Here is a 24,447-nt window from a genome sequence, read left to right as displayed (position 1 = left end):
TTATAATTCTAAAATAAAATAAATAATCTTATTTATCATAATCTCGTTAACTATATTAATAGAAAACACAACCCTTTCATCTCCAATGAACCATATATTTAGTGACACTATGGTTTTTGGGTTTCGGACAAAGTAAATCCAACCATATGATGCAATGACAAATATACATCTCCACAATCAATATACCCAAGCAGTCGTCTCTGAGAGCTACCGGTGATGGTCAGCACGAGAAGTACCAGACAGTGGGCAACGTGGTAGCAGCGTAACCGCTCCCCATCGTTGCCCGACCTTTCAAATGCTATCCGTCCGATGTGCATCAAACCACTTCTACGCTACCGGTGCTTCCAGGAGCGGCAGAGCCGAAGCCTCATCATAACTGCGATCTCCATCGTCGTCTTTCTTTGGTTGTTGGTGACGTCGCATCACATGGAGTCGAACGCCGTGGTTTGGTTCCGGAAGGGGCTGCGGATCCACGACAACCCCGCGCTGGACTACGCTTGCAGGGGATCCAGCCACATCTTCCCAGTGTTCGTCCTCGATCCCCGTTACCTTCATCCAGACCCCTCTGCCTTCTCCCTTGGTTCTGCCCGCGCTGGCCTCAACCGCATCCGCTTTCTCCTCGATTGCCTCCTCGACCTTGACTCCAGCCTCCGCAACCTTGGCTCCCGCCTCCTTGTCCTCAAGGGGCACCCTGAACCAGCCTCGGTAGTCTGCCAGATCCTCAAGGACGTGAGTGAGCCTCGGTGACATCGCTCTCTCTCTCTCTCTCTTCTGTTTTCCTGAGATATGTATTAGGGGTGTTTCCCTTGTTCTTTTACTTCATCTTTTTGGCCTTTTGGCGTAATTATCTTTAGAAGGTAAGTGATTTCTTTTGCGAATTTGGTGATTTTGTGTTGTTGTTCTTAGCGTGGTATCTGCATTCCTTTTCCTTATTTGAGGTTTTGTTATGAAGTTCCCCATTGGTTTTGGTCTCTTCTTTTTCTTTTCGTGTTCTAGAAATCTAGCTGGTAATGCTATTGTAGTATTTTAGGATGAGTAGTTTCAATATATGGAGGTAGAGTTGAAATTTGTACTCTAGTTTGTATTTGTTCTGTTTTGATTGCTTTGCTGTCTGTTGTAGTGGAATATTCGGAAGCTCTGCTATGAATTCGACACGGAACCATATGGTCAAGCTCGGGACAGACAAGTCACGGTGAATAGTTTTAACTTGCACCTTTCTTATTTCTTGTTTCTCTGTTTTTATCATAAAACTATTCTAGAACTGAGAACAGATTCCCTACCTTAACTTCTTGAAGCTCAACCTCTTTTAACTTGACTAATAATAACAAAATCATAGCTCGCCCTTGACTCCTGAAAAAAAAATTTCCTCTACTCCTGAAGGATTTTGCCAGTCAACTTGGAATTGAAGTGTTCTCTCCCGTGAGCCATACTTTATTTGACCCTGCGGAGGTTATTAAGAAGGTAGTACTGATAACTTCTGATAAATTAATAGTGAATAGCATCCTTGTGCATCATGATTTTCTTTTCTGTTCTTTTTATTGTGGTGTGAGATGGTTTAAATCTGTGCATCTACTCGTATTTGTGCTGCTAACTCATTTCGCTACTGTTTTCTATCATGTATCTCGTGCTATAAAGAATGGAGGAAGACCACCTTTGACCTATCAGTCATTCGTGGCACTTGCTGGAAAACCCCCAGACCCTCTTGCCAAAACATACTCTGAACTTCCTCCTGTTGGAAATGTTGGGAATGTTGAATTGCTAAATATTCCAACAATTGAAGAACTTGGCTACAAAGATATAGAACAGGTCTTCAGCTTCCAGCATTATTGGTTGATTACTATAGAAACGTGGGCTTATGTCGTGGGTTGCTTTTGTAGGAAGAATTTTCACCTTTTGGAGGTGGTGAATCAGAAGCTCTTCGAAGACTGAAGGAAGTTCTTAAAGATAAGGTGTTGTATCCTTTTTAACTTATATTCATACAATAGTTCTGTTACAATTGGTAAGTATTTTTAGAAATCCTAATCATATTCAAATTAATTGATAAATTTTTAATTAAATTAAAACTTCTTAGTAAATTAGGGTTTGTTCTTATAAATACACATTGAGTCTCGAGACTTTGGTGAGGAGAGGGGGGTGGGGGGAGGGACAGAAAGAAGTGAGAAATACTTTTGATGCACCTGGATTTCTCTCTAGGGTATCTATAGAGGGTACTCTCTAAGGTTTCTAGAGATAGTGAAAAAATAATGTAAATTCTTTGATATTTATATGGGAGGGTCAACAAGGAAATATGTGCTTCAGTAGGAAAAATTAAGGTCTTATAATTGATCTTGTATATATTGAGGAATTTGGTTTTCTCCGTGGATGTTGGCAAGATTTGTCAAGCCATATTAGTCGCGTTGATTTTCTGATACATTATTTGATTATTGATCTATGGTGGATTTCTCTTTTTGGTTTTTGTTTTTCTCTTCTCCCTCCCCAACAAAGTAGTTATAGAGCCTAAAAGATATAGTGATCAGAGATTCAACAAAGATGTCATCGATTATTTCTATTGGCTTTACTGTGGAGAAATTTAATGGAAAAAATATTTTCACTCTATGGCAATGGAGGGTGAATGATCTTCTTATTCAGCAAGGTCTAGTAAGAACGTTGAAAGGACAAGCATGAAAATAAAAAAAGAGTGACAAAGATTAAAGGAGTTTGATGCAAAATGCGTGAGTACTATTCATCTTTGCATCACTGATAATATAGGATAAATTAGAAAAGCTTTATCTGGCAAAAATACTTAACTAACAAGTTATATCTAAAGCGAAAGTTATACAAGCCGAGGATGGAGGAAGGTGGAGTCTTGGTAGAGCATCTAAACATATTAAAAGGAATATTGGATCAACTGAAAAAAGTTAATGTGAAGATTGATGACAAAGATAAGTTGTTATTTCTTGTATCGCTAGTCGACTCCTATAATAACTTTGTAAAGATAATACTGTATAAGAAGGATACAATAATTCTAGAATAAGTTGAAGAAGCCTTAGTGTCTCATGCTACCAAGAAAAATGATCTGAGAATATTGATGGTGAGACATTAGTTTCTTAGAGTAGAGGTTGACAAGGAGGATTTTCAGATGGATAGATCTCAGTGTGGTAGGTCGGGATCAAAAGTCAACTCTTTGGATAATGTTTAGTGTTATAGATGCAAAGAGTATGAACATATCAAGCAAAATTGTCCCGAAAAAAAGAAAATAGGAAGAAGAGATCGATGAGTGCTCTCTTATGATGAGTGGTGATAGAGATGTCCCCACAATACCCAAAGGTAATGATGCATCTTTCTAGAAAAATTGGTTTTTAGATTTTCTTATGTTACTCATGTTTTCTTTCAGAAGGATTGTTTTGATTCACTGAATGACAAGTTGAGTCCTAATGAAAGGAAGATTACATCAAGGATTGTACGTCTAGAGGAAGTATATTAAAGACCTCAAAGGGTTGAAAACAAGTTGTACATGTAGGGGATGGTAAGTACCTATGGTAGCGAGCTTCATTCGCAGTGCAGAAAACAAAGGGTGATATTCATGATTTTCAATATACAAATGTTTGTAAAGGAAAAAATCTTGTTGGTGGTAAGATAGTGAGATGGAGGCCTCTCTGGAATCAAGTAGCACCATTGATTCGGTTCCAACTACATAGGATGTTTTGGCTGGCTTATTGAAATCAAATGTTGGACTATTAACTGATTCAGTTTGTATAGCTATGGTAAATTCTTCAAGCCAATGATTAAATTTCAACATGAGGCACAAAGTAAAAAAATACTCACCAAAATAGATATTGTTAGGATTGGTAAGTATTTTATGAGTCCTAACTGTACTCAAATTAGTTGATAGTATCCTAATTAAATCAAAACTCCTTAGTGAATTAGGGTATGTTCCTATAAATACACCTTTAAGTCTCAAGGTTTTGGTGAGAGGAGAGAGTAAGATGTGAGGAATACTTTTTGTGCTCTTGGGTTTCTCTTTGGGGTATCTAGATATGACACTATCTAGGGTTTCTAAAGAATGTGAGAAAATGATATAAATTCTTCGAAGTCTATATAAGAGCAGTTGCTTATCTTTCTTCTTTTGGTAGAAGTTTCTTATCTTTCTAATCCTGTGAATTTTGTAGGAGTGGGTAGCAAATTTTGAGAAACCAAAGGGTGATCCCTCGGCATTTTGGAAACCAGCAACCACTGTCTTGTCACCATATCTGAAAGTAAGTTGATAAATAATAAATGAGCTAGTTTAGACATATTGAAGTCACAACAGTGCGATTGTTTTAATAGTTGAAATGTTGCAGTTTGGTTGTCTTTCTTCAAGGTACTTTTATCATTGCCTTCACAGTGTCTACCTGACTGTTGGTAAACACACATCCCCTCCAGTTTCACTTGTTGGCCAGGTTAGCTTTTAACAAGCCCCTTATTTTCAACTTTACTAAGTGAAAATTAGCTAATCATTTGTCCATCAAATTTATGATAGTTATTATGGCGTGAATTCTTCTACACGGTGGCTTTTGGAACTCCTAATTTTGATCAGATGAGAGGAAACAAGATATGCAAGCAAGTTAGTGAAAACTTCGGGCATTTTAGTATATCATTTTGTATTTGATATTCAATAGAGACTTCGATACCTTATGGTATGGATAAAACTATGAATTGCTACTCTATTCATGAAAATCTAAATTACACCTGAACTGGCTCTAGTTGCAAATGTGAATGCTTTCTGCTGTCTGTCTTGTAGGTTAGAGGCCTTGATGCCCATTTGTTGGTCTTGCAGTTTTATCTTCTTTTGAAATCTGGTACTTTTGTTCTCATTAAATTTGTTTGTGCTACTGCTAAGGATAACTATTTATATGGAAAGGGAAACAAAGGAAAAATTATTAATCATTATGGATACTATATTCTGTCTAAAGCTAATTTTTGTCAAAAACTTGTCAGCATTTCATATGTTGTTAAAGGTAATTCTCCAAAGAAACATAATCATCATTCCCTGAGTCATAATCAGTTCCCAAAGAGAAATTCTGCTTTTAATGACCTTTGTGCCATCAAAGTTTGTGTCATTAATAAAGTCATGCATTCTACTGCCCACTCTAATTAAAGGCAATGTTATGAAGGCTTTTTTTGCTGCATGTCCTCTCTAATATAATGTTGTTTCATATGATTTGATTTCCAGATCTTTATTTTTATTGCAACCTACTCAGGAATTTTAAGGCTACTCAATTCATTTTTTTTTAACTGAAGACATTCTGAAATTCCAGATTCCTTGGAAGGACGATGACAAACTACTTGTAGCTTGGAGAGAAGGTCGGACAGGATATCCCTGGATCGATGCCATTATGATACAGGTTTGATCAACCCTTTGATGAGGCAAAATTTGCAATATGTTTAACCAAGCTATATATTTACTTCCGTATAACAGAAATTCTGAAGCTTTTGCATCTTCTAATAGCTTAAGAAATGGGGATGGATGCACCATCTGGCACGGCATTCAGTTGCATGCTTCCTGACACGTGGTGATCTGGTATGAGTGTAAATTTTAAATTACTTAGTTAATTATTAAGTTTGTTGCTTGTCATTATCTTGAAATTAACATTTGAACTTGGGATCTTCTCTTTCCTTACTGAAAAATGATGATTGAAACATTGGATGTTGTAGCTTATAGTTTTAGCGTTGCTTATTGTATTTTGTTGATGGAAGAAAAAAGATAAATAACAGAATCTCTTTAAGGTTCTTTTTTTTTAAAGGGAAAGGTAGGTGAAGATCCAATCAAATCCCTCCCTGGTTTTGTAACACAGATCAGAAAGAATTTTAAAGCTTTACATAAAGTTATTGCTTCTGCCAAATTTCTGTTATGAAGTCAACCTTGGAAAAACTTCGTTGGATTCAATCTTTGAACAGTATGATATAAATGAATGGTAATATATGGGAGGCTGCTTTCTGAAAACTACCAGGATAGAATACCCAATTTATTTTACTCCTGTATCTTGTCGATAGGCAGTAGTTATAGTTTTTGTGCATAATTAGAGTGTTGGGATAGCTTCTTAGGATTTTCCTCTTTTTGTTTGATGATGAAATATTTGACCGACATGCAGTTTATCCACTGGGAAAAAGGGCGTGATGTCTTTGAGAGACTACTGATCGATTCTGATTGGGCCATTAATAATGGTAATTGGTTATGGCTTTCTTGTTCAGCCTTTTTTTACCAGGTAGGCAGCATACCATCCTTAAAGCTCATGAAAACTGAATGATTCCACCTTATCTGCCATAAACAGTTTCATTTTGGAAATCTTCCTGATTATTTTGCCATCTTGCTTATTGTCAGTATCACCGCATCTATTCTCCAATATCTTTTGGACGGAAGTATGATCCTGATGGGAAATATATTCGGCACTTTCTCCCGGTGCTAAAAGGTACTTATTTTTGTTTCAACACCAATTTAATTTTTATGATGATAATTCACCTGGTTTGTCACAGATATGCCGAATGAGTACATCTATGAACCTTGGACAGCTCCACTTAGCATCCAAAAGAAAGCAAACTGCATAATTGGAAAAGATTATCCGAGACCAGGTCAGTCTGCATATGTTGCATCACTCTTTCTTCAATGTTATTATGGAAACAATTGTAGGCCATATTTCAGCATAAGCTTAGGAACAGTGACAATGTTTGCTGGTCAACCGGCTACTTGTTTTTATATGTTTTCTTAATGAGGAAAATATGTTTAGTCGCACATCAAAATAGGATAAGATCTAGACTGACTTATAGGCTTAAATATTTCAGGTCATTGGATCGAATTTAATGAAATTAATGAATTAATTATCCATTAGATCAAATCATGATGATTGGTATAGCCCTATTTAAGTATATCAGATGGCATATGCTAGCTTAACAATATTTTTTTATTAAACAGTCTTGCATTTTTAAGTTTGACGCACAGAAATCTACCCAAGTAACAAATTTCTTTATGGGTAACCATTATGTTCCACAGAATAATTTGGTCAAACTTTGACTTGATATTCCATGCGTAAGAGTTGTTAAAAAGTAAATAGTGAATGCAAACTTATAATTTTCATGCATCCATGCCCCTGAATGGTCATTCGACGACAGTTTTATTGGCTATACGATCCACTTTCTTTTTCTTTTGTTGGGAGCTAGCTGCAGATGAACCATTGCTAGCGTAATAGAAAAATGAAATTGCATAGTACACTACTTGAGCAACCATTTGTATGTATAGTTATCCTTGATATCACTAGCATTCTTTCTTTCGATAACTTTGCAGTGGTCGTCCATGACAAAGCGAACAAAGAATGCAGAAAAAAGATGGGAGAAGCGTATGGAAAGGTCGGTTCTGTGGAAGAGGAAGACAATGTAGCAGCTTCTGAATCCACAGCTAAGCAGAAACGGAAAAGGCGGACCTAAGGAATGCAGCTCATAGGTTGCGTAACATTTTCTGTGCAAAAACCATGTTAACAAAAAAGAGTAGTAAAAGTAAAGTAAGAAACAAACTGTCTTTTGGTCGTCGAAGTTTATGACGCGGAATGGGCCTACAATACATAAAATATGAAAGTCTTTTATGGTTAATTTGCTAGCAATCGTCAGATTTGCCCAACTCAGGTAATAGCATATAATAACGTTTATAAGTTACGCATTTTAAGCTCCTAAGCAATTATAGAGAGACCAAAGGCTGAGGATGTCAAAAATATAGAATATTATTTAATTAGATAAGATATATTATTTAATTAAATATAATTAATTATATTTATAGTATATCTTATCTAATTAAATAAGTTTATATAATCTACCATAACATTTCGAAGAATGTGACACCCATACCCCCAAGAGTGGGTTTATGGGGAGGCTCATTACCCTCTATGCAAATCGAGTTAAGAATTTAAAATATTATTTATTTTAATAATAATATTTATAATAATTTTGATAATTAAATTGATGATGCACTAGTGGTCCAATAGTATATGCCTTGTCACACCCATATAGATTCTTTCAAATTTTTACATTTTTATTAGTGATATGGGACAGTTGATAGCCACCTCGGAACCAATGTGATATCTCTGAATCAACGTAACGTAAGCATTTAAGAGTAATGCAATCGATCACATCTCAAAATGACACAAAACTCAAAAACAATAGTAATCACGCAAAATAGTCTTGCACAACATGGAATTGGAATAGTCGACCCATGCCATCCAGAGCAAAAGAATCGATTGTCTAGAATATCGGTGATCATTAACAACCCGCACGACTAACTTTTAATGAGAGGAATAAAATTCACCCACCACCTCATGCTAAGGGGGGGGGGGGGGGGGGGGGGGGTGGGGAGGGGGGGGCTTGACACTCACTCCATTATACAACTTATGCCCCCTCCTTGAAGGGGTCGAGCCGAGAATCCCTCGATGCTGACCTGTCGTACAGGACCATCGGTGCCCAGGAGATGATCCCGCTACCGGAAGGCAACTCAATGACCAAGAAAGAACCATGTTAGCCAAGAAGATCTCAATCCCTCTACCTAACTTCTTCGCTCCCAAGCCAAAGCATCCCTCGTAGACGGTTTTTCACGTGGATCTTTTACGTCGGTTCATTACGTCAACAGCCCTACGTCAACATAGAGGAGACACGGTGATAGACCTACACCAACCAAACCGACTCACCAATTGAATTGATGGTATTCGTGCCATCATCAATTGCGAACTAAACTTATGCTTGCCAGTATTGTTTGATTCAGTGTTGATCTTAAGTTTGATTCCTGGCTGGTGCATATATTTTTTCTTTAATCTACTCGTTCGTTTACTTATGCTTGTCACTGCGGTTTAGTTTTGTGTCGATCCTAAGTTCCTTATTTTTGGCCCCGTCATGATGATCATCTTCGGAGTGGACCCGTTTGATGATGATCGAGATTGAGATCGCTAGGGAGTCCCCGTCGAGAGTTTTTGGAAGAAATGTGTTTTCTCATCGACACATCGATCCTTGGATGTGGTCAATGTTGCTTTCGGGGATGCGCACCGGAGGAGGAAGTCCGAGGTGGATCTATGTACTTGAATACATAAGGTATCAAATTGCTTTTGGTGTGATGCAAAACTAGCTTTTGGTTGTTTAACCTCTATCCAGACAGGATAATTATTCCCTCGCCAATGAATTCAGCATTGTTTTACTTATAACTTATTTCCATAGGATCTGATGGTGGGCAGCCAAGCCTGTGAACTGCTGCTTAAGGGTAGTAGTTAAATATTAGGCTTGTATATCCGTGGTTTTGGATTCTGGAACTCAATTGTCATTGAAAAGTAGGCAAAAGTAGTCTTCATGATCTTCTCAGGGCACCACCGTGTATATCTTGACCAAACTTATACGATGAATTTTGACTTCCAATGACGCTAACTTCGTGATTACTCCTCCCAATAACACCATCATGGTTTGGACCATCCGTCCCCTACTTCCGACGTCTCTCATGGTGTGAAACCGGAATCATTTTCCCGGTACCGTCCGTCTAAAAGGTCTGAAATATTTCTCCTCTGGTGCGTGACGAATGGTTTTGTTATCAGTAGAATCATTGACGCGCGTTGAAGTCGTTGTTTCTTGATCAACACAGCTAGGTGCAGTATCTTCATTCACACCTGTCCAGACAAACTCCCGTCCCATCCCATGGTCTCCCACGACCACGGCCAAGTGCGTGATGAATGCTCCTTTGACATCACCTCACCGCAGTGGTAGCATCACGGTGTGAGTGCAACGACGTTCAACGCAATTGTTGACTAACTACGTGCGTGTCTTACGGTCCATGCAGCGGTAGGATCACTGCACCGGAGGGATGAATCTAAGGCACGGAGTTATTGCCGACCAGAGAAAAGTTACCTTGGAAACGACTTTAATGCCAGCTCTCTGTGGGATGTGTGTATATATATAGAGAGAGAGAGAGAGAGTGTGTGTGTGTGTGTGTGTGTGTGTGTGTTTGAGCGAGCGGGGGAGACTGTCATATAGTCGATCGTTTCTGAGCCTCCGTGCATGTCAAGCATGAGGAAGACCATATTTGCATGCGCCCTTTGGCCATCCTTTTTTATTGTCGTACGAGTGCTTCTTCTCCTCTCGTGTCCTGTGAAGTCGGTAGCTTCCCGATCGGAGACACCACCCACCCAATTCGCCACCGACCGCGCGGCGCTCCTCTCCTTCAAGTCCTTCATACGTGACGATCCCCTGGGGGCGCTGTCCTCCTGGAACAATGCATCCTTGCATTTCTGCCAGTGGCGGGGTGTGAGGTGCCGCCTCCGCAACCATCAACCGCGTGTCACAGCTCTGCGGTTGGGGTCTCTCGGCTTGGCGGGTTCCATATCTCCCTCCCTATCCAATCTTACCTTCCTCCAGAGGCTCCACCTCCCTGAGAACCGTCTTCGGGGTGTCATTCCGCAAGAGCTAGGCTTGCTGTCCCGTCTTCGACATCTCAACCTGAGCTACAATCCTCTCGCCGGAGGCAAGATTCTGGCGAATCTGGTTCGCAACTGTTCTCGTCTTCGATACCTCAGCCTGAACGGCAACAACTTGCACGGGGCAATCCCACGCAGCATCGGCCGATGCTCGCAACTCCAACTTATTGGTTTGACGGATAATATGCTGGAGGGGGGAATCCCAAGTCAGCTGGGATCCCTTTCCAAGCTCAAGGTGCTATCGCTTTGGAACAACAGCCTCAGTGGACGCATTCCTCCGGCTATTGGGAATCTTGCCGAGTTGATCCTGCTCAATTTACAACACAATCAACTCACCGCCTCTGTTCCTGCCGCCATCGGGAACCTCACGTCCCTGACACATGTTGATTTGTCCTATAATTATCTTGCAGGCGGCATTCCATCGGAGCTTATGAATCTTACGACCCTGACCACTCTGTATCTGGATGACAACCAACTCACTGGGGCGATTCCTGCTGCAGTCGGGAATCTCTCCTCCCTTGCTCTGCTTGATCTCTCGAATAATCAACTCACAGGAGGCATCCCATCCGAGATTGGAAATCTTGTCCCCCTGACTCTTCTTTATTTGTCTGGCAACCAGCTCGCTGGAACCATCCCATCCGAGATCGGCAACCTTGGGAGGCTGAGGAATCTTGATTTCTCTAGCAACCTCCTGGTGGGAACCATTCCTTCGAGTTTGGGATCCGTAAAAGATTTATACATCTTGAGTTTCTACGACAACCAGCTAGAAGCAGGGAATGATGTGGAATGGGGCTTTTTGGATGCGCTATCCAACTGCACCAAGCTTAGAGCACTGGATCTATCGAGGAACTATCTCGGCGGCATTTTACCGAGATCGATAGCCAATTTGTCTACGACCCTGGAACGGCTGTCCATGATCACAAACGACATAGCTGGGAGCATTCCCGCTGAGATCGTCAACCTTGCTAAGTTGAGCGAGGTATGGCTGTCCTCTAACCTCCTCGGCGGTCCGATTCCTGCAACACTTGGAAGCCTCCCGAGTCTACAACTAATAGCTCTGGAAGATAACAAGTTAACGGGAGAAATCCCGGCGACCCTTGGCAACCTAACCGGATTGTCTACACTTCTTGTGTCCTCCAATGAACTGCACGGACCGATACCTCTTACTCTCGCACGCTGCCCACTGGATACATTGGACCTTTCTTTCAACAAGTTAAGCGGCACATTGCCCAAAGAAATCCTATCCATCTCCACTCTCACCGTGTTCCTCAACGTTTCCAGCAATTCACTGACAGGATCCCTGCCTCCGCAGGTGGGAAACCTGAAGAATGTTCGAGCTTTGGATGTTTCCAAGAACAAATTGTCGGGCGAAATTCCTGGCAGTATCGGCGGATGTGAGGTGTTGCAGTATCTCCATATGGAAGAGAACCTTTTCGACGGACCCCTTCCTCCATCGTTTAGCGGGTTGAAGGGACTTCAAGAATTGGATGTTTCACGGAACAACCTGTCCGGGAGCATTCCCAGCTTTTTTGGGAGATTCCCATTCTTGAGGCTTCTCAACATCTCCTTCAATAATTTTGAGGGCGAAATACCACCAGATGGGATCTTCCGGAACGCGAGAGCCTTCTCGTTTGCTGGAAACAATAAGCTTTGTGGGGGCGTCCGGAATCTGAAATTGCCTCCGTGCTCCTTCCACAGATCCTCCACGAAGAAGAAGCATACATCTCCAAAGCTGATCGCCATCATCTCGGCTGCCGCTGGAACCGTGTGCCTGGTCCTGCTTTTCTCTTCGTTCTGCGCTCTTCGTTGGATACTAAAGTCAAAGCGGGAAACTCGCACCATGACAAGCATCGGAGATCGATATAAGAAGGTCTCCTACGCCGAGTTGCTGAGAGCAACTGATGGTTTCTCCACCGCAAATCTGATCGGTGCGGGAGGCTATGGTTCAGTGTACAAAGGATTTATGAACGGCGTCGTCGACGTGTACGACGTCGTTGCAGTAAAAGTCTTCAACCTGCAGCAGAGAGGGTCTTCGAGGAGTTTCATTGCCGAGTGCGACGCGCTGAGGAACATACGCCATCGAAATCTTGTCAAGATCTTGACAGCTTGCGCAAGCATCGATTTCAGAGGCAACGATTTCAAAGCACTCGTCTACCAGTTCTTGCCGAATGGGAATCTAGACCAGTGGCTTCATCCGGACGCACAAGGGCCAACTCGGAGGACGCTGAGCCTCACCCAGAGGCTGAACATTCTGATGGACGTGGCCTGCGCATTAGACTATCTGCATCACCAGGGTCCAGATCCAATTGTACACTGTGATATAAAGCCCAGAAACATTCTGCTGGACAATGACATGGTGGCTCATGTGGGCGACTTCGGCCTGGCAAGGATCCTCAACAGAGTTCCCATCACCGAAGCTCAAAGATCATCTAGCTCTATGATACTGAAGGGAACCATCGGATACGTCGCTCCAGGTACACACTCATCTTCTATCGTCTCCACCTTAATTATTTCTCGTTTACCATTGCTTTGACCGATAAAGATGTAAGTTTGGGAAAGCCTGGCCATGGTTTGAGTTCAATCCAGTTACGAACTCATGGCCGATGTGGTGGCATTCATTCGGACATCTCTTTTTGGTTATAGTTTTGCGGAATACATACTCTAACCATGATGATGCAGAGTATGGAGTGGCCAATAAAGCTTCTACCGAAGGGGATGTCTACAGCTACGGAATAGTCGTGCTAGAGATGTTCACGGGAAAGAAACCTACGGATGTGACTGCCCAGAACGGTCTCAGTCTACCTCGATACGTGGAGATGACGCTCCCAGAGCGTGTCGCCGATATCATGGATGCCAACTTGCAGTTGATAATGGAGGAGGGAGATGAAGAAGAGGCACATCAAGACATGGAGCTTATGAAAGCAGATGCGGTGGAGTGCATAATCTCCATCCTTAGGATTGGCATCGAGTGCACCAAAGAATCGCCACCGGAGCGAATGCAGATGAAAGATGTGATCAGTGAATTAGTTGCGATCAGGAGCACGTTGTTCAGGCATAAGGTGCAAGGTGGGAGAAGAGTCGCAATCTAACTCGGAAATGATGCTCCTCCATCGACTACGACAGCGAAGTAAACTATCAAAGTCGAGCACGAAAGTTGCAGGTCTGCCCAAATTTCCTGATGGTTAAGTAACGTAGGATCGGCGTAAAGATTCTGAATAATCAATCGTACATCACCGGAGGCGTCAAAGTTTGCTACTAGCTAGTTTTGTGCTTTACTATTTGGCTTTCGTCTTGCTAGTTGCTGAGATTGTTTCTTTTTCTGAATTTGACTCTTGTTTGTGTTGCCAAGAACCGAAAAAATGTTAGAGCAATGGAGTCGTCTGAGTCCTGATCAAAAGCTTATGCGAATACTCTTGCATATGAGTTCGGATCATGTCGAGACGAAAAGACGCCATGCGTCAACCTAATTCCTCTTCACCATGGCGTTTTCTCAACCTTCACAGTGGTAACTCCGACACAAAGCTGTTAAGGAAATTAAATGTCACCGGTGGCAGCGCGTTCCGGGCGCCTTCCTCTTCACGATCACAGGATTTAAGGAAATTAAATGGATGTTTGCAGCTCCTTTTCTAGATCGAGAGAAGGAAAGCTGCCAAAACTCATGAAGATTGCTGAATCTTATGATTGACTTGGCTTGATTCGAGCATCTGCTAGTCTTTAACAAATGTATATACATCGGATTCGTTCTCATATCTAAGATATAGGGTAATAGGTTACGATACGTACACCATTACACCTACCGGCGAAGCGGCCGGCGCACCTACATGTCCGGAGATCCCGTCTCATGCGTCGAGCACGCAACTTGTTTACGAAACTCTCCTCTCCTCTCCTCTTCTCGTGCCACGTCCTACAATTCTGCGCTTCACCATATTGCTTTTCCACGTTATGATATAATGGGTCTCCTCTCGCCCACCGACGAGTTTGGGGCTGGGGATCCCTATCAGGACGGCGCAGGAAACAGGGATCCCCAGTACTTATTGACGTCACGGATCTATTCACTGACCCCACCGTGGTAGTAACGTGATGTGAGACGTCGAATCCCTGTGTCCGTCGAGACAGACGAGCCTCGCCCCTCCAGCATATATCGTCCCACAGATCTCCTCCTCTGCTGCGAGAGACGAAGCGATGGAGGAGACGGCGGACAGCCGAAAGCGGAAGGATCATGACGACGACGGAGGAGAGGTGGTGAACGCTGTCAAAACGATCCCCGCCGCGATCTTCGACGCAGAGCAGGAAGTGGAGATGGGGGAGGCAGCGGTGGCGGAAGTGATGAAATGGCTGGAGGAGGAGGTACGCTCCGCCGCCGTCTCCCATCCCCCTTCCTCGCCGTCCTGCTGCCAGGAGACCTCCTTCGTCACCATCAACGGCAACGAGGAGAGCTGTGGGCCATCGTTCTCCAGCTCCGCGTGCACCGTTATGGCCAGCATCGACACCAACGGCGGCGTTTGCGGCGTGCCCTACTTCATGGGGTGCCCCTCCGACCACGGCGCGTGGCCGTCCGCCTTGCCGTCGATCGGGAAGCTGAGGGACCGATCGGATGATGCGCCGGCGGCGGGGGAGGCGGGTGGGTGCGGCGGCGCCGCCGAGGATGAGGATGAGGTGGATTGGGAGGCAGTGCACGTGTGTGTGGCGTCCAATATGGTGACATGTACGAACGAACGGTTTCCAGTGTAAAAAGCAACGACGACTCGAAGACGGTCAGTTTGATTAGATTACTCCGTAAAAGATGATGAAATTTTGGAGTAATTATATATTATCTTTTAGTTAATTATAATTAATATTTTGATTCTTATATTTTAAAAAATAATATTCAGATTCCCGTAAAACATTGAACTTGAATGAAAAGGATAAAAAAATAATTTCACTATCTATTAATTTCATATAAACTTCTTTATACAACGTGGAGGTTTTCATATGCATTCCTCCCCACTTTAGTGGGCGAAGAATGTTTTACTCCTTGTGTTGGTGGGTGCAGGAGAAAGCTGGTTCGGTACTGCCATCGCATCGCATCGCGTGTGGGATTTTCTAGGGTTTGTGATACTTTCGTTTAAGCTTTCGGTGAGTATAATTGACTTTCTACTTCTGTCTTCTATGCATTTTCCATCGTATAGGTTTCTTGGTGATAAGACATATTCTGGTAATATCCTCATAGTAACATTCAGCATCAACGTAGAGCCTCAAAGTTGACATGGTATATTGCTCGACGCAACACCTCGGACTCGAACAGGACGATCTCCTGCTTCTGCACTTCCCGAGGTCGTACAAGATGACGTCGCATAGTACAAAGCCACTCCGAAAAGCTTGGAACGATGTCGTCTGCTCTCGCGTTGCTCGAGGCTATACAAGATGCCACTGCATAGTACAGAGCCATGCTAGAAAACTCGGAATAGCATCGCCTACTCCCGCACTACCCCAAGGCTATGCAAGATGGAGCCGCATAGTGTAGAGCCATTCTAGGAAGTTCGAAACGGTACCATGTGGCGTAGAACCGTGTAGAAGGTATGAGTCGATCGCCCGAGAAGTTAGCGGTCATTAACAGACCATGTACGATCGACCTTCGTTCGCGGATATAAAAATTAGCCTCCTGACCAACGTCAAAGATCGGACTTCGAAAACTCAAACTCTCTTTAACACCCACCACCCAATACTAACTTAAGCTTTAGAGGGGTTGAATCGAAAAATCCTTCTCTCGACTTTGACTTGTGTGCAAAAACTCAACGAGAAAGGAACAACAATCCAACGAGAAAGGAAGAACAACTCGATGCTCTACCTCGGATCGACTCTAGAGGCAAAATATAGACCCGACCTGATGTCGACCACCCCCGCCCAAGCAACCACACAGGTGATCTTGTGCTTTCGGGATCGAATCAAGCCATGCTGATCCATCGACCACGGCATAAGGTTGCTAGTAAAATCCAAGAGTATTCTTTTTTTTATATATATAGTGCATTTGCCTAAGCAATTCGTTCAACTTCAGGATGATGGTTAACCTATCCATTTTATTTTACTGTATGATGTTGATGGATCTCAATACCTTTTCGGTGAGACCAACAACAATTTTCAGCATCACACAATTCCATTTTGTTGCAGTCTGCAAGCCTGGAGATAGTTTTATGTAGTATGATTGCTTCATTACTTACTGTGGTTGCAAGGAAATAATCGCAAGAACATATGCTAATATCCGAAGAACAACAGCTTACAGCCATCATCATAATGTCATCCGCTAGTCAAAACGCTCGATTCAAATGAGTCTATTATATTAGCTGCACCAATTTCAAGTACTTGGAAATCTACTGCTCCTTCGTCGGGACGAAAAGGGGCAAATTAATTATCCCCTAGTTCCTGTCTCTGTTATATTGTAACTCTCGGGGCTTTTACGCCGTCGGATGCGTGATCCGTTTCAAACGTATGGCGAGAGATTAGTTTTGGAAGCATACAGATCTCTACAATTTTTGGAATTTGTATATCAACTATAACATTTTGCATATTGATCCCAATCTCAGCTTAAAACAGCAAGCTTCCCCACTGGCTAATAGCTCGCTCGTGGGCCCCGTTAGGAACCAATTCGAAGACTTGATTCCTGTGTTCGATGTCTCGACAGAGACACGGGAGTGAGTGGCCCGCCCCTGTTTACATCCGCCGCAGCCGTATGCTTTCCATGTGATACGAGAAGTTTGTTCACGCGAGCGATCCTGCGCGCGATGGCGAGATCCTCCGTCTTGCTCTATCTGAGCGTGGTGCTCTTCATCGTCCTGCTCCTCACCTTCACCCCGAACCGCCCTAATCACCCCCACCGCCGTCTCAGACTCCGCTCCGCCATGTCCGGCCACGACCGTCGCAGCATTCCCTTCGACCCTATCATCGCCGACATAGAGCGCCGCCGCGAGGACCGCGAGTGGGAGCGGGCCAACTTCTTCCCCCAGGGCCACGCCCCCGCCATGGAGGCCCAGCCCGAGTGGGAGGACTTCATGGACGCCGAGGACTTCATCAACGACGAGGAGCGCTTCAACGTTACCGACCGCATCGTAAAGCTTTTTCCCAAGATCGACGTTGGCCCCGCCGACGGCTTCGTCAGCTCCGATGAGCTTACGGAGTGGAATCTCAGGCAGGTGGAGAAGGAGGTGATGCACCGGACGCAGCGGGACATGGAGCTCCATGACAGGAACCACGACGGCTTCATCTCGTTCGAGGAGTACGAGCCGCCCAGCTGGGTTCATCGATACCATGGTCGGTCTAGATCCCTGCTTTGCGACAACTCTATTCTTTTTCTTTTGCCTGGACGTGAATTTTGGTTCCTGATTTACAGAAATTCTAGGCATTTTCTCTTTTCCGTCCTCTTGGGTGAAAGATTTGTTGTTTGCTGTACTTCTTCATTGTCAAGATTGAGTTTTCCCTTTCTCCAGAATACCCTTTATATCATTAAGGGGGACTTTATATTTCAGCAAAAGATGCGATGTTTTACCCATCTGATGTTTGAACTTTTCGTTTGATATGGGAATCTGTTTTGCATTATTTGCATTGTTGCTGTGGATTTTCGGACCTGTTTAATTTGAGATGTTTATTTTCTCCTTATGTCTCGAATTCTGGATGAGAAACCGCATAGAAGTATAAAAAAAATGATATCTTGAGGTTTGGATTCAGCGGAATCTATTTATGCACAATCTTAATCTAGGACATCGGCGAGTGTTTGGATCACAAAGATTGGAGTCCAATATGAGTGAATAAGTATATTGCAAAAGCTTAATGCATTTAAGTTTGGTAATAATAAACCCTCCCCGCTTCGAGAGAGAGAAAATAATAATAATAAAAGCAGATATGACGAACTTATGTGTTTTTTGTCTTATGATACTGGTTTGAAGTTAAAGGGCTAAAGCATCAAGTAGATATATATTTTTTTTCTTTTTTACATTGGGATTTGGATATCAAAAAAGAAATGTTATCCAAAGTTGTCAGTCGTCTTTAAAGAATCATTTTCTTCAACTGGTAGGTCGTCTGTCCATCTCCAGTGCAATGCCCCTGTTTGTCCTATAAATATTTCCTCAAGATTAACAACAAAAGTAAATTTAAAGTTAGTTCAAACATGTACTAGAACACAAATTTATCAACTACTTATCCATTTTGAAGGCTATTAATCGCTACTGTTTGGCACAAATATACATAATCTTTTGTCAATTCAGTCATCAAGTTTCGACATTATGCATTTAATTGTTATACACATGGAAGCTTGGTAGTGCATATAGATAGAGATATGGAACTTGAAGTTTGAACCTGAGATAAATATATTTTCTGATCTTTCTGTCTCTAATATATTGGCAGATGATAATTCAACTGGTGATCAAGTGGGGTGGTGGAAAGAGGATCACTTTAACGCTTCAGATATGGATGGCGATGGTCTTCTTAATCTGACAGAGTTCAATGAGTATGTTCTTTGTTCACATTCCCATCTGGATTTACATGGTACTGCTCTTTATTTATTGGGTTTCTTTATTTTATGGATGCAGCTTTCTTCATCCAGCAAACACTAACAGTCCCAAACTGATCCAGTGGTTGTCCAAGGAAGAAATTAGGTACTGCTATCTCTGCTTTGCCAAACATGTCTATAGTTTGTATGCGTCAATGCTTCATTAAAAGATTAGTCATATTTGTAGTATAACATACTTTTAGGATGGTAGAAGCACCATGCTGACTTTAGTTCTCTTATTTGGATGTTAATTTTGTGCTTAAAGGCATTAGACTATGTCACATTTGTCCAAATAACTTCTTTCACATATGTTTTGTAACTGACTCAGCCAAGTAATTCTCTGTTATCTACTGAAAAAATGTGTTTCCAGCATATATAAGTTGCTGAGGTTTTCTTGTTTAGGTTTTGAAGATAGAGCTCTTTGTTCTTATCTTAATATCTATGCTAATAATTTCATATTTTTGTGCATGGTATGTCATCTATTGTTGAAGATATTTTCTTGTCTCACTAGTTTATCCATTCACTGAAAACTATATGTTATGCTCGAAGCATAAACTCCTTTCCATGCTCTGCAGTGGTGATCTCATGAAGTTTAAACTTACTAATTTCAAACTGCATATATAAACTCAATCTTTTTTGTCTCATATAATGCAAAAGAAAAGTTCTATGCAGATGCCACAGTTTTGGTTTTGGGTTCTTCTTTCAGGCGTCAAGGGTGCGATGAAGGAATACAGTACATAATGTTTTCTTTAGAATATAGCTCCATATGCTTAGCATGTGCTACCTTTAACTAGGATTCGATAGTTTTTATCCTATCTTCTAATGGCTGGTTATCTGTCCATCTTTAATCTGTACTACTCTGAATTCTGCATGTTCAGCATCATGATTGGGGAACCTCCTATCAGTTCTTGGTTGATCTCATTATTGTCCTAGAAATTCCCTTCTCCAACCAAGGTGTTCTCCGATATCAACAAACATTGTAGAAGGGCCTTTCACTTTCATTATTGTACTTTTGTCTCTATTGTAGTGTTATCTTCAATCTTTTATTTTTGAAAATTTATTTTTAATGAAATATGGGAAAAGATTGATCCACCGAAACTATATAATAGTAAGGAAAAAGGAAAACAAAGTAAATAAAGAATAAGAAAGCCCACAAAGAATTGGGGTTGTGGGGGGAGGGAGGGGACAGACCAAAGAACAGAAAATGGGAGAAAAAAACTCAAAGAGGAAACGACCAACCACTTCGGACAACTGAATCCCTAAGTGCTGCAAGCCAGTCGTTTATCAGTTGAGAAGCAGCAGTGGACAACAAATTCAAGTGTTTTGACTTATCCTAGGAAGCAAGTTCTTTTCAAGTTAGAGTCTGACAAATAGCATCTACAGACATAAGAAAAATCTTTACTATCAGAATCAATGCCCTTAGCCCATTAAATCAAACCATGAAATAGATAACCAACCTGGAATCTTTTACAGGAAACAACAATCCATAACACCTTGGCCATTGAGCGTTTAAAGACGACACCAAATACAAAAAAAACTGATTAGTTCACGCAAGTTTTCTTTTTTCTTCTCTCTCTCTCTCTTTTTTTTTTGATCATTTATTTTAAGTATACAATGTCTTAGCATTTTTAAGCTTTCTTGCCAAACTTGCATAATTAATCGTGCTTGTTCTAAAAGGCTTACAATCATCAGTGTTCAGATGTTAACAAAGCTCATTCTATAATTGCCTTGGAAATATAACTATAGCCAAGGTTAAAGGTGAGGATTTGCTGTTGCTTCTTGGAAACTTTCTTCATCATCAGTTTCCTCTTTGCTCTAGCCCTGTACTTCAAGCTACTCCATTATGCATGTCCTTACCTTGTTAAGTAATTGTACATTCTATCGATAGCTTTATTCCCTTAGCCGTCATACCACATGCTACTCTTAAGTCCATAAAAACCGTGTAACATCATATGTCGGTGATCCTTCTCGGCATGTATCAATCTGATGTTCAGATGCTTGTTCAATAAAATAGAGATAAAATTATGATGAGAAAGTTCATTATGGCTGATGCGTTAGGGTTTTTAAAATATTATGAAGGCATCAGGGCTCAACCTTGATCCTTTTTGACCGAGTGCAGATATCCTTCTTTGTTTATATGACAGGTTTATAATTCAAACCTTTCTGTGTTTAGACAAAATTATGACGAAAAGTTCATTTTGACTGATGCATTAAGGTTTTTAAAATATTACGAAGGCATCAGGGCTCAACCTTGTTTCTCTTTGACTGAGATCAGATATCCTTCTTTGTCTATATGTATGGTACAAGTTGATAATTTAACCCTTTCTGAGTTTTGTTATCCTAGAAGATGAGCTTGAAAACCTTGTAATGGCGTTTTGTCATTTAGGTATGCAATTACTTTCGAAGTTTACTTCAAGTTAAACCGTGTTTCTCTACTTTGTCTTTGTTCTATGGTCATCTATTAACATTTTTATATGCCAAAAAATTTTATCAAAATAATCGGGGAAAGAACAAATAAGTAAACAATATTGCATCATATCTGTCAACAAACTTTGGGCAATCCAATTAGTTGTTTTTTAGATATAACCATTTAGGTTATAATCCTATCTCTTAAATTAGGAACATCTTTTTGAGTGTTAAATGGATGGTGTACAATTCCTGCAACATGGTTTGCACGGCTAATTCCAATCTACACACTCACTTTTTTCAAATTGATCTTTCCGATTGTGATGATTTTGAAATTTATTTGGCGATTCATCCACTTATTGACTGGTCAAGTTAGACCTGGTTTATATAACAGATCTCAAGCAGATACCAATCCTGATGAATTTCCAGCTGATTTAGCTGACCGTTGTCAATTTCAATCCTATTTTCAAATCTTCTTGCCGATCTGGCTGATCACAAATCGAAACAATGGTCCTCATCTGCACCATACAATAGATCTGGACCTATTCCTGAACCTAAATTCTAGACTGATTCCAACTGATCTTGATCTTGAGAACCTTGGTATCAAATTATTCATGGATCCTTTTAATACATAGGTATGGTTTATATTTCTATTCACGTTCTGGCTGATCACAAATCCAAACAATGGTCGGCATCTGCACCATCTAAGAGATCTTGACCTATCCTGAACCTAAATTCTAGACTGATTCTAACTGATCTTGATCTTGAGAACCTTGGTATCAAATTATTCATGGATCCTTTTAATACGTTGGTATGGTCGATATTTCTATTGATTGGAAAAAGGCTTGATGACCATTCTTGATATTCGCACATTTCATGATTAAAAACCTTAAAGTTTCTGTTATTGAATTTTGTACAGAAACTATTTTCTTGGCAACTTTTTTTTTTTTGCTAATAAGTTCCAGTTCTCTTTTTCAGGGAAAGAGATAAAGATAAAGATGGGAAGCTTAATTTTCAAGAGTTTTTTAATGGCTTATTTGACTTAATCAGGAGAGATGATATTTATAACCTTACACATGTATCTGATGCTTCAACAGAGGCACCAGCTAAAAAGCTATTCTCGCAGCTTGACCACAACAACGATGGGTACATGCATTGGTATTTGTTTTTACTTTTGTAAATTGAAAATGGAATTTATTCGGAAAAATTTTGATTTTCTTTACAGATACTTGTCTGAAGATGAGTTGATACCTGTAATTGGTGATCTACACCCATCGGAGCATTACTATGCTAAGCAACAGGCTGACTATGTTACTTCAGAGGTATCTGCTGATGACTTCTTAGATAATGTTACTGGTCACAGCGTGCCAAGATATCTTCTTCAATCCAAATGCCAGTGATTGACTTTGATAAATCCATGTAGAAATTTTCCTAGGCATGAACACGAAACTTTTCTTTGAGAAGAGAAGAAAAATTAAAATTTTCTTTTCCAGTACCCAGTCTTAAACTGCTGGATGTAATTTTAGGATTATAGTAAAATCAATATCTCATTTTCTACATTCCATGTTTCAACTCTCCTCAATTATGTCTGCCTATTATCTCAATGAGCTTTGGGGACAGAAAAAAAGGACTCGAGTTTGGTGTCATGGTCCTGGTGTGATAAACATATAGCACAGTTTAATTGTTTTTTTCTTTCGGTACTTGTCATGGCGTGGAAGGTGGAATAGAGAAGTTTAGAACTTTGTTCACAATTTCTCGGGTAATGTGTAGGTTATGGCATGATTAAGTGCAAAATCTTAAACAATTGTGCCATTGAGACATTGAAGAGTGCCTGTACAATTTCTTGAAACGTATTTTCTGGAAATTATACATTCACTAGTAAGCTTTTCCTGTTTGAATGGTAGACTTATATGTTGTTCACATAATGCTGGAATATTCATATTGAGGCTGAAGTGAATTCTTACCTAGTAATTCTTGGCAAATCTGCAGGCAGACACGGATAAAGATGGACGCTTAAATTTGAAAGAGATGATTGAAAATCCATATGTATTCTATAGTGCTATCATTCCCGAGGAAGATGATTATAACTATCATGATGAGTTCCGTTAGTTATCCAACTAATTCATTCGAGACACTGATGTATATGATAGTAGATTCCTGTGAATTTGTGCTGTTTGATCACCCGGTCTTTTCTCTTTGTTTTTTAGCGTCGGAGTAGCAACATAAGGATTGTATTTGTCTTTCTTTCTTAACCCGGCCGTGTATCATTGATCGACAAAATCGTCCTTTGGATTTTTATCAAATAACACCCCATAATAAAATTTTCCTTGGGGTAATTTTTCTTTTATCAATTTGATAAAAATATCTTTCATCGTTCGCCTCTGATGCTGTGAGACAAATAGGAAACAATATTTTTCACTTGATGTCAGCCAGTTTTGAGTTCCAAATTCTTGAAATTCTCAAGTGTTTTGATCGCTCGAGTGGATGGAAATACATCAGTTTGAAGGGGTCAGAGGTGGTTGTTTACATGTTTATCTCATCTGACATAATACTGCCTTTCACCATCCAATCACATCATCTGCCTGTGACAAACCATTCATATTAGCTTTGGTTTCCCAATGAAAGGGGTGTGTTGTTGGGCTTTCACTAACATTTTGATTTGGACTTGCTAACATCTTTGGAAAGACGCAACATAGAAAAATTAAGAACGGAGAAAATTACACTTATTTTCTTTCTCCCATCCCGTCATCATCGTCTTTCTCTTCCTCTTGCATTTCAAATATCTTAAAGCACTTTAATAAAACCATCCGACGACGACGACGTGATAGACAACCCGAGTTGAGTTTAGATACTAAATAATTGGTGTGATCATAAATTACTCTACTTGAAAACGGTCTACACTACAGCATAATTGGGTCAAAATTAGTATCATATCGATCTAATCTAATCTAATTTTGAATGGTAACAATTAAAATTTAAATCAAAAACATGAATTTTATAGGCAGAATTTATGGAATTGGAAATGTAAACAATTAAGACAGACATCGACCAAGTTTTAGATTTAAATCATAGGAT

The 24,447-nt window shown here is 40.8% G+C and overlaps 3 protein-coding genes across 4 annotated transcripts; all 3 read left to right on the top strand.

Moving 5' to 3' along the window:
- The first annotated feature begins 251 nt into the window (after window positions 1–251).
- LOC135644517 ((6-4)DNA photolyase-like) lies at window positions 252–7,599 on the top strand. Of its 2 annotated transcripts, XM_065162155.1 has the most exons (14): window positions 256–729; window positions 1,121–1,192; window positions 1,381–1,461; window positions 1,636–1,806; window positions 1,878–1,949; window positions 4,149–4,235; window positions 4,320–4,418; window positions 4,499–4,582; window positions 5,277–5,363; window positions 5,468–5,539; window positions 6,111–6,224; window positions 6,341–6,428; window positions 6,493–6,588; window positions 7,298–7,599. In XM_065162155.1, the coding sequence occupies exons 1-14, from the start codon at window positions 310–312 to the stop codon at window positions 7,435–7,437; spliced, it is 1,683 nt and encodes a 560-aa protein (XP_065018227.1). In that variant the 5' UTR covers window positions 256–309; the 3' UTR covers window positions 7,438–7,599. The 2 variants fall into 2 exon arrangements, with proteins under 2 accessions (XP_065018228.1, XP_065018227.1); XM_065162156.1 differs by lacking the exon at window positions 1,381–1,461 and having other exon boundaries at window positions 252–729.
- A 2,384-nt stretch (window positions 7,600–9,983) lies between these two features.
- On the top strand, window positions 9,984–13,666 carry LOC135644473 (receptor kinase-like protein Xa21). The gene is made up of 2 exons (XM_065162060.1): window positions 9,984–12,922; window positions 13,128–13,666. Exons 1-2 carry the CDS (start codon window positions 10,033–10,035, stop codon window positions 13,535–13,537), a joined length of 3,300 nt encoding a protein of 1,099 aa, XP_065018132.1. The 5' UTR covers window positions 9,984–10,032; the 3' UTR covers window positions 13,538–13,666.
- A 3,452-nt stretch (window positions 13,667–17,118) lies between these two features.
- Window positions 17,119–23,648, top strand: LOC135644611 (uncharacterized). The gene is made up of 6 exons (XM_065162340.1): window positions 17,119–17,732; window positions 18,822–18,924; window positions 19,007–19,072; window positions 22,351–22,518; window positions 22,598–22,694; window positions 23,362–23,648. Exons 1-6 carry the CDS (start codon window positions 17,207–17,209, stop codon window positions 23,479–23,481), a joined length of 1,080 nt encoding a protein of 359 aa, XP_065018412.1. The 5' UTR covers window positions 17,119–17,206; the 3' UTR covers window positions 23,482–23,648.
- The last annotated feature ends 799 nt before the right edge of the window (window positions 23,649–24,447 follow it).

Source organism: Musa acuminata, chromosome BXJ3-8 (genome assembly GCF_036884655.1).
Source record: "Musa acuminata AAA Group cultivar baxijiao chromosome BXJ3-8, Cavendish_Baxijiao_AAA, whole genome shotgun sequence".
Lineage (NCBI taxonomy): Eukaryota > Viridiplantae > Streptophyta > Magnoliopsida > Zingiberales > Musaceae > Musa > Musa acuminata.
This window is presented reverse-complemented; position numbering and strand designations above follow the sequence as displayed.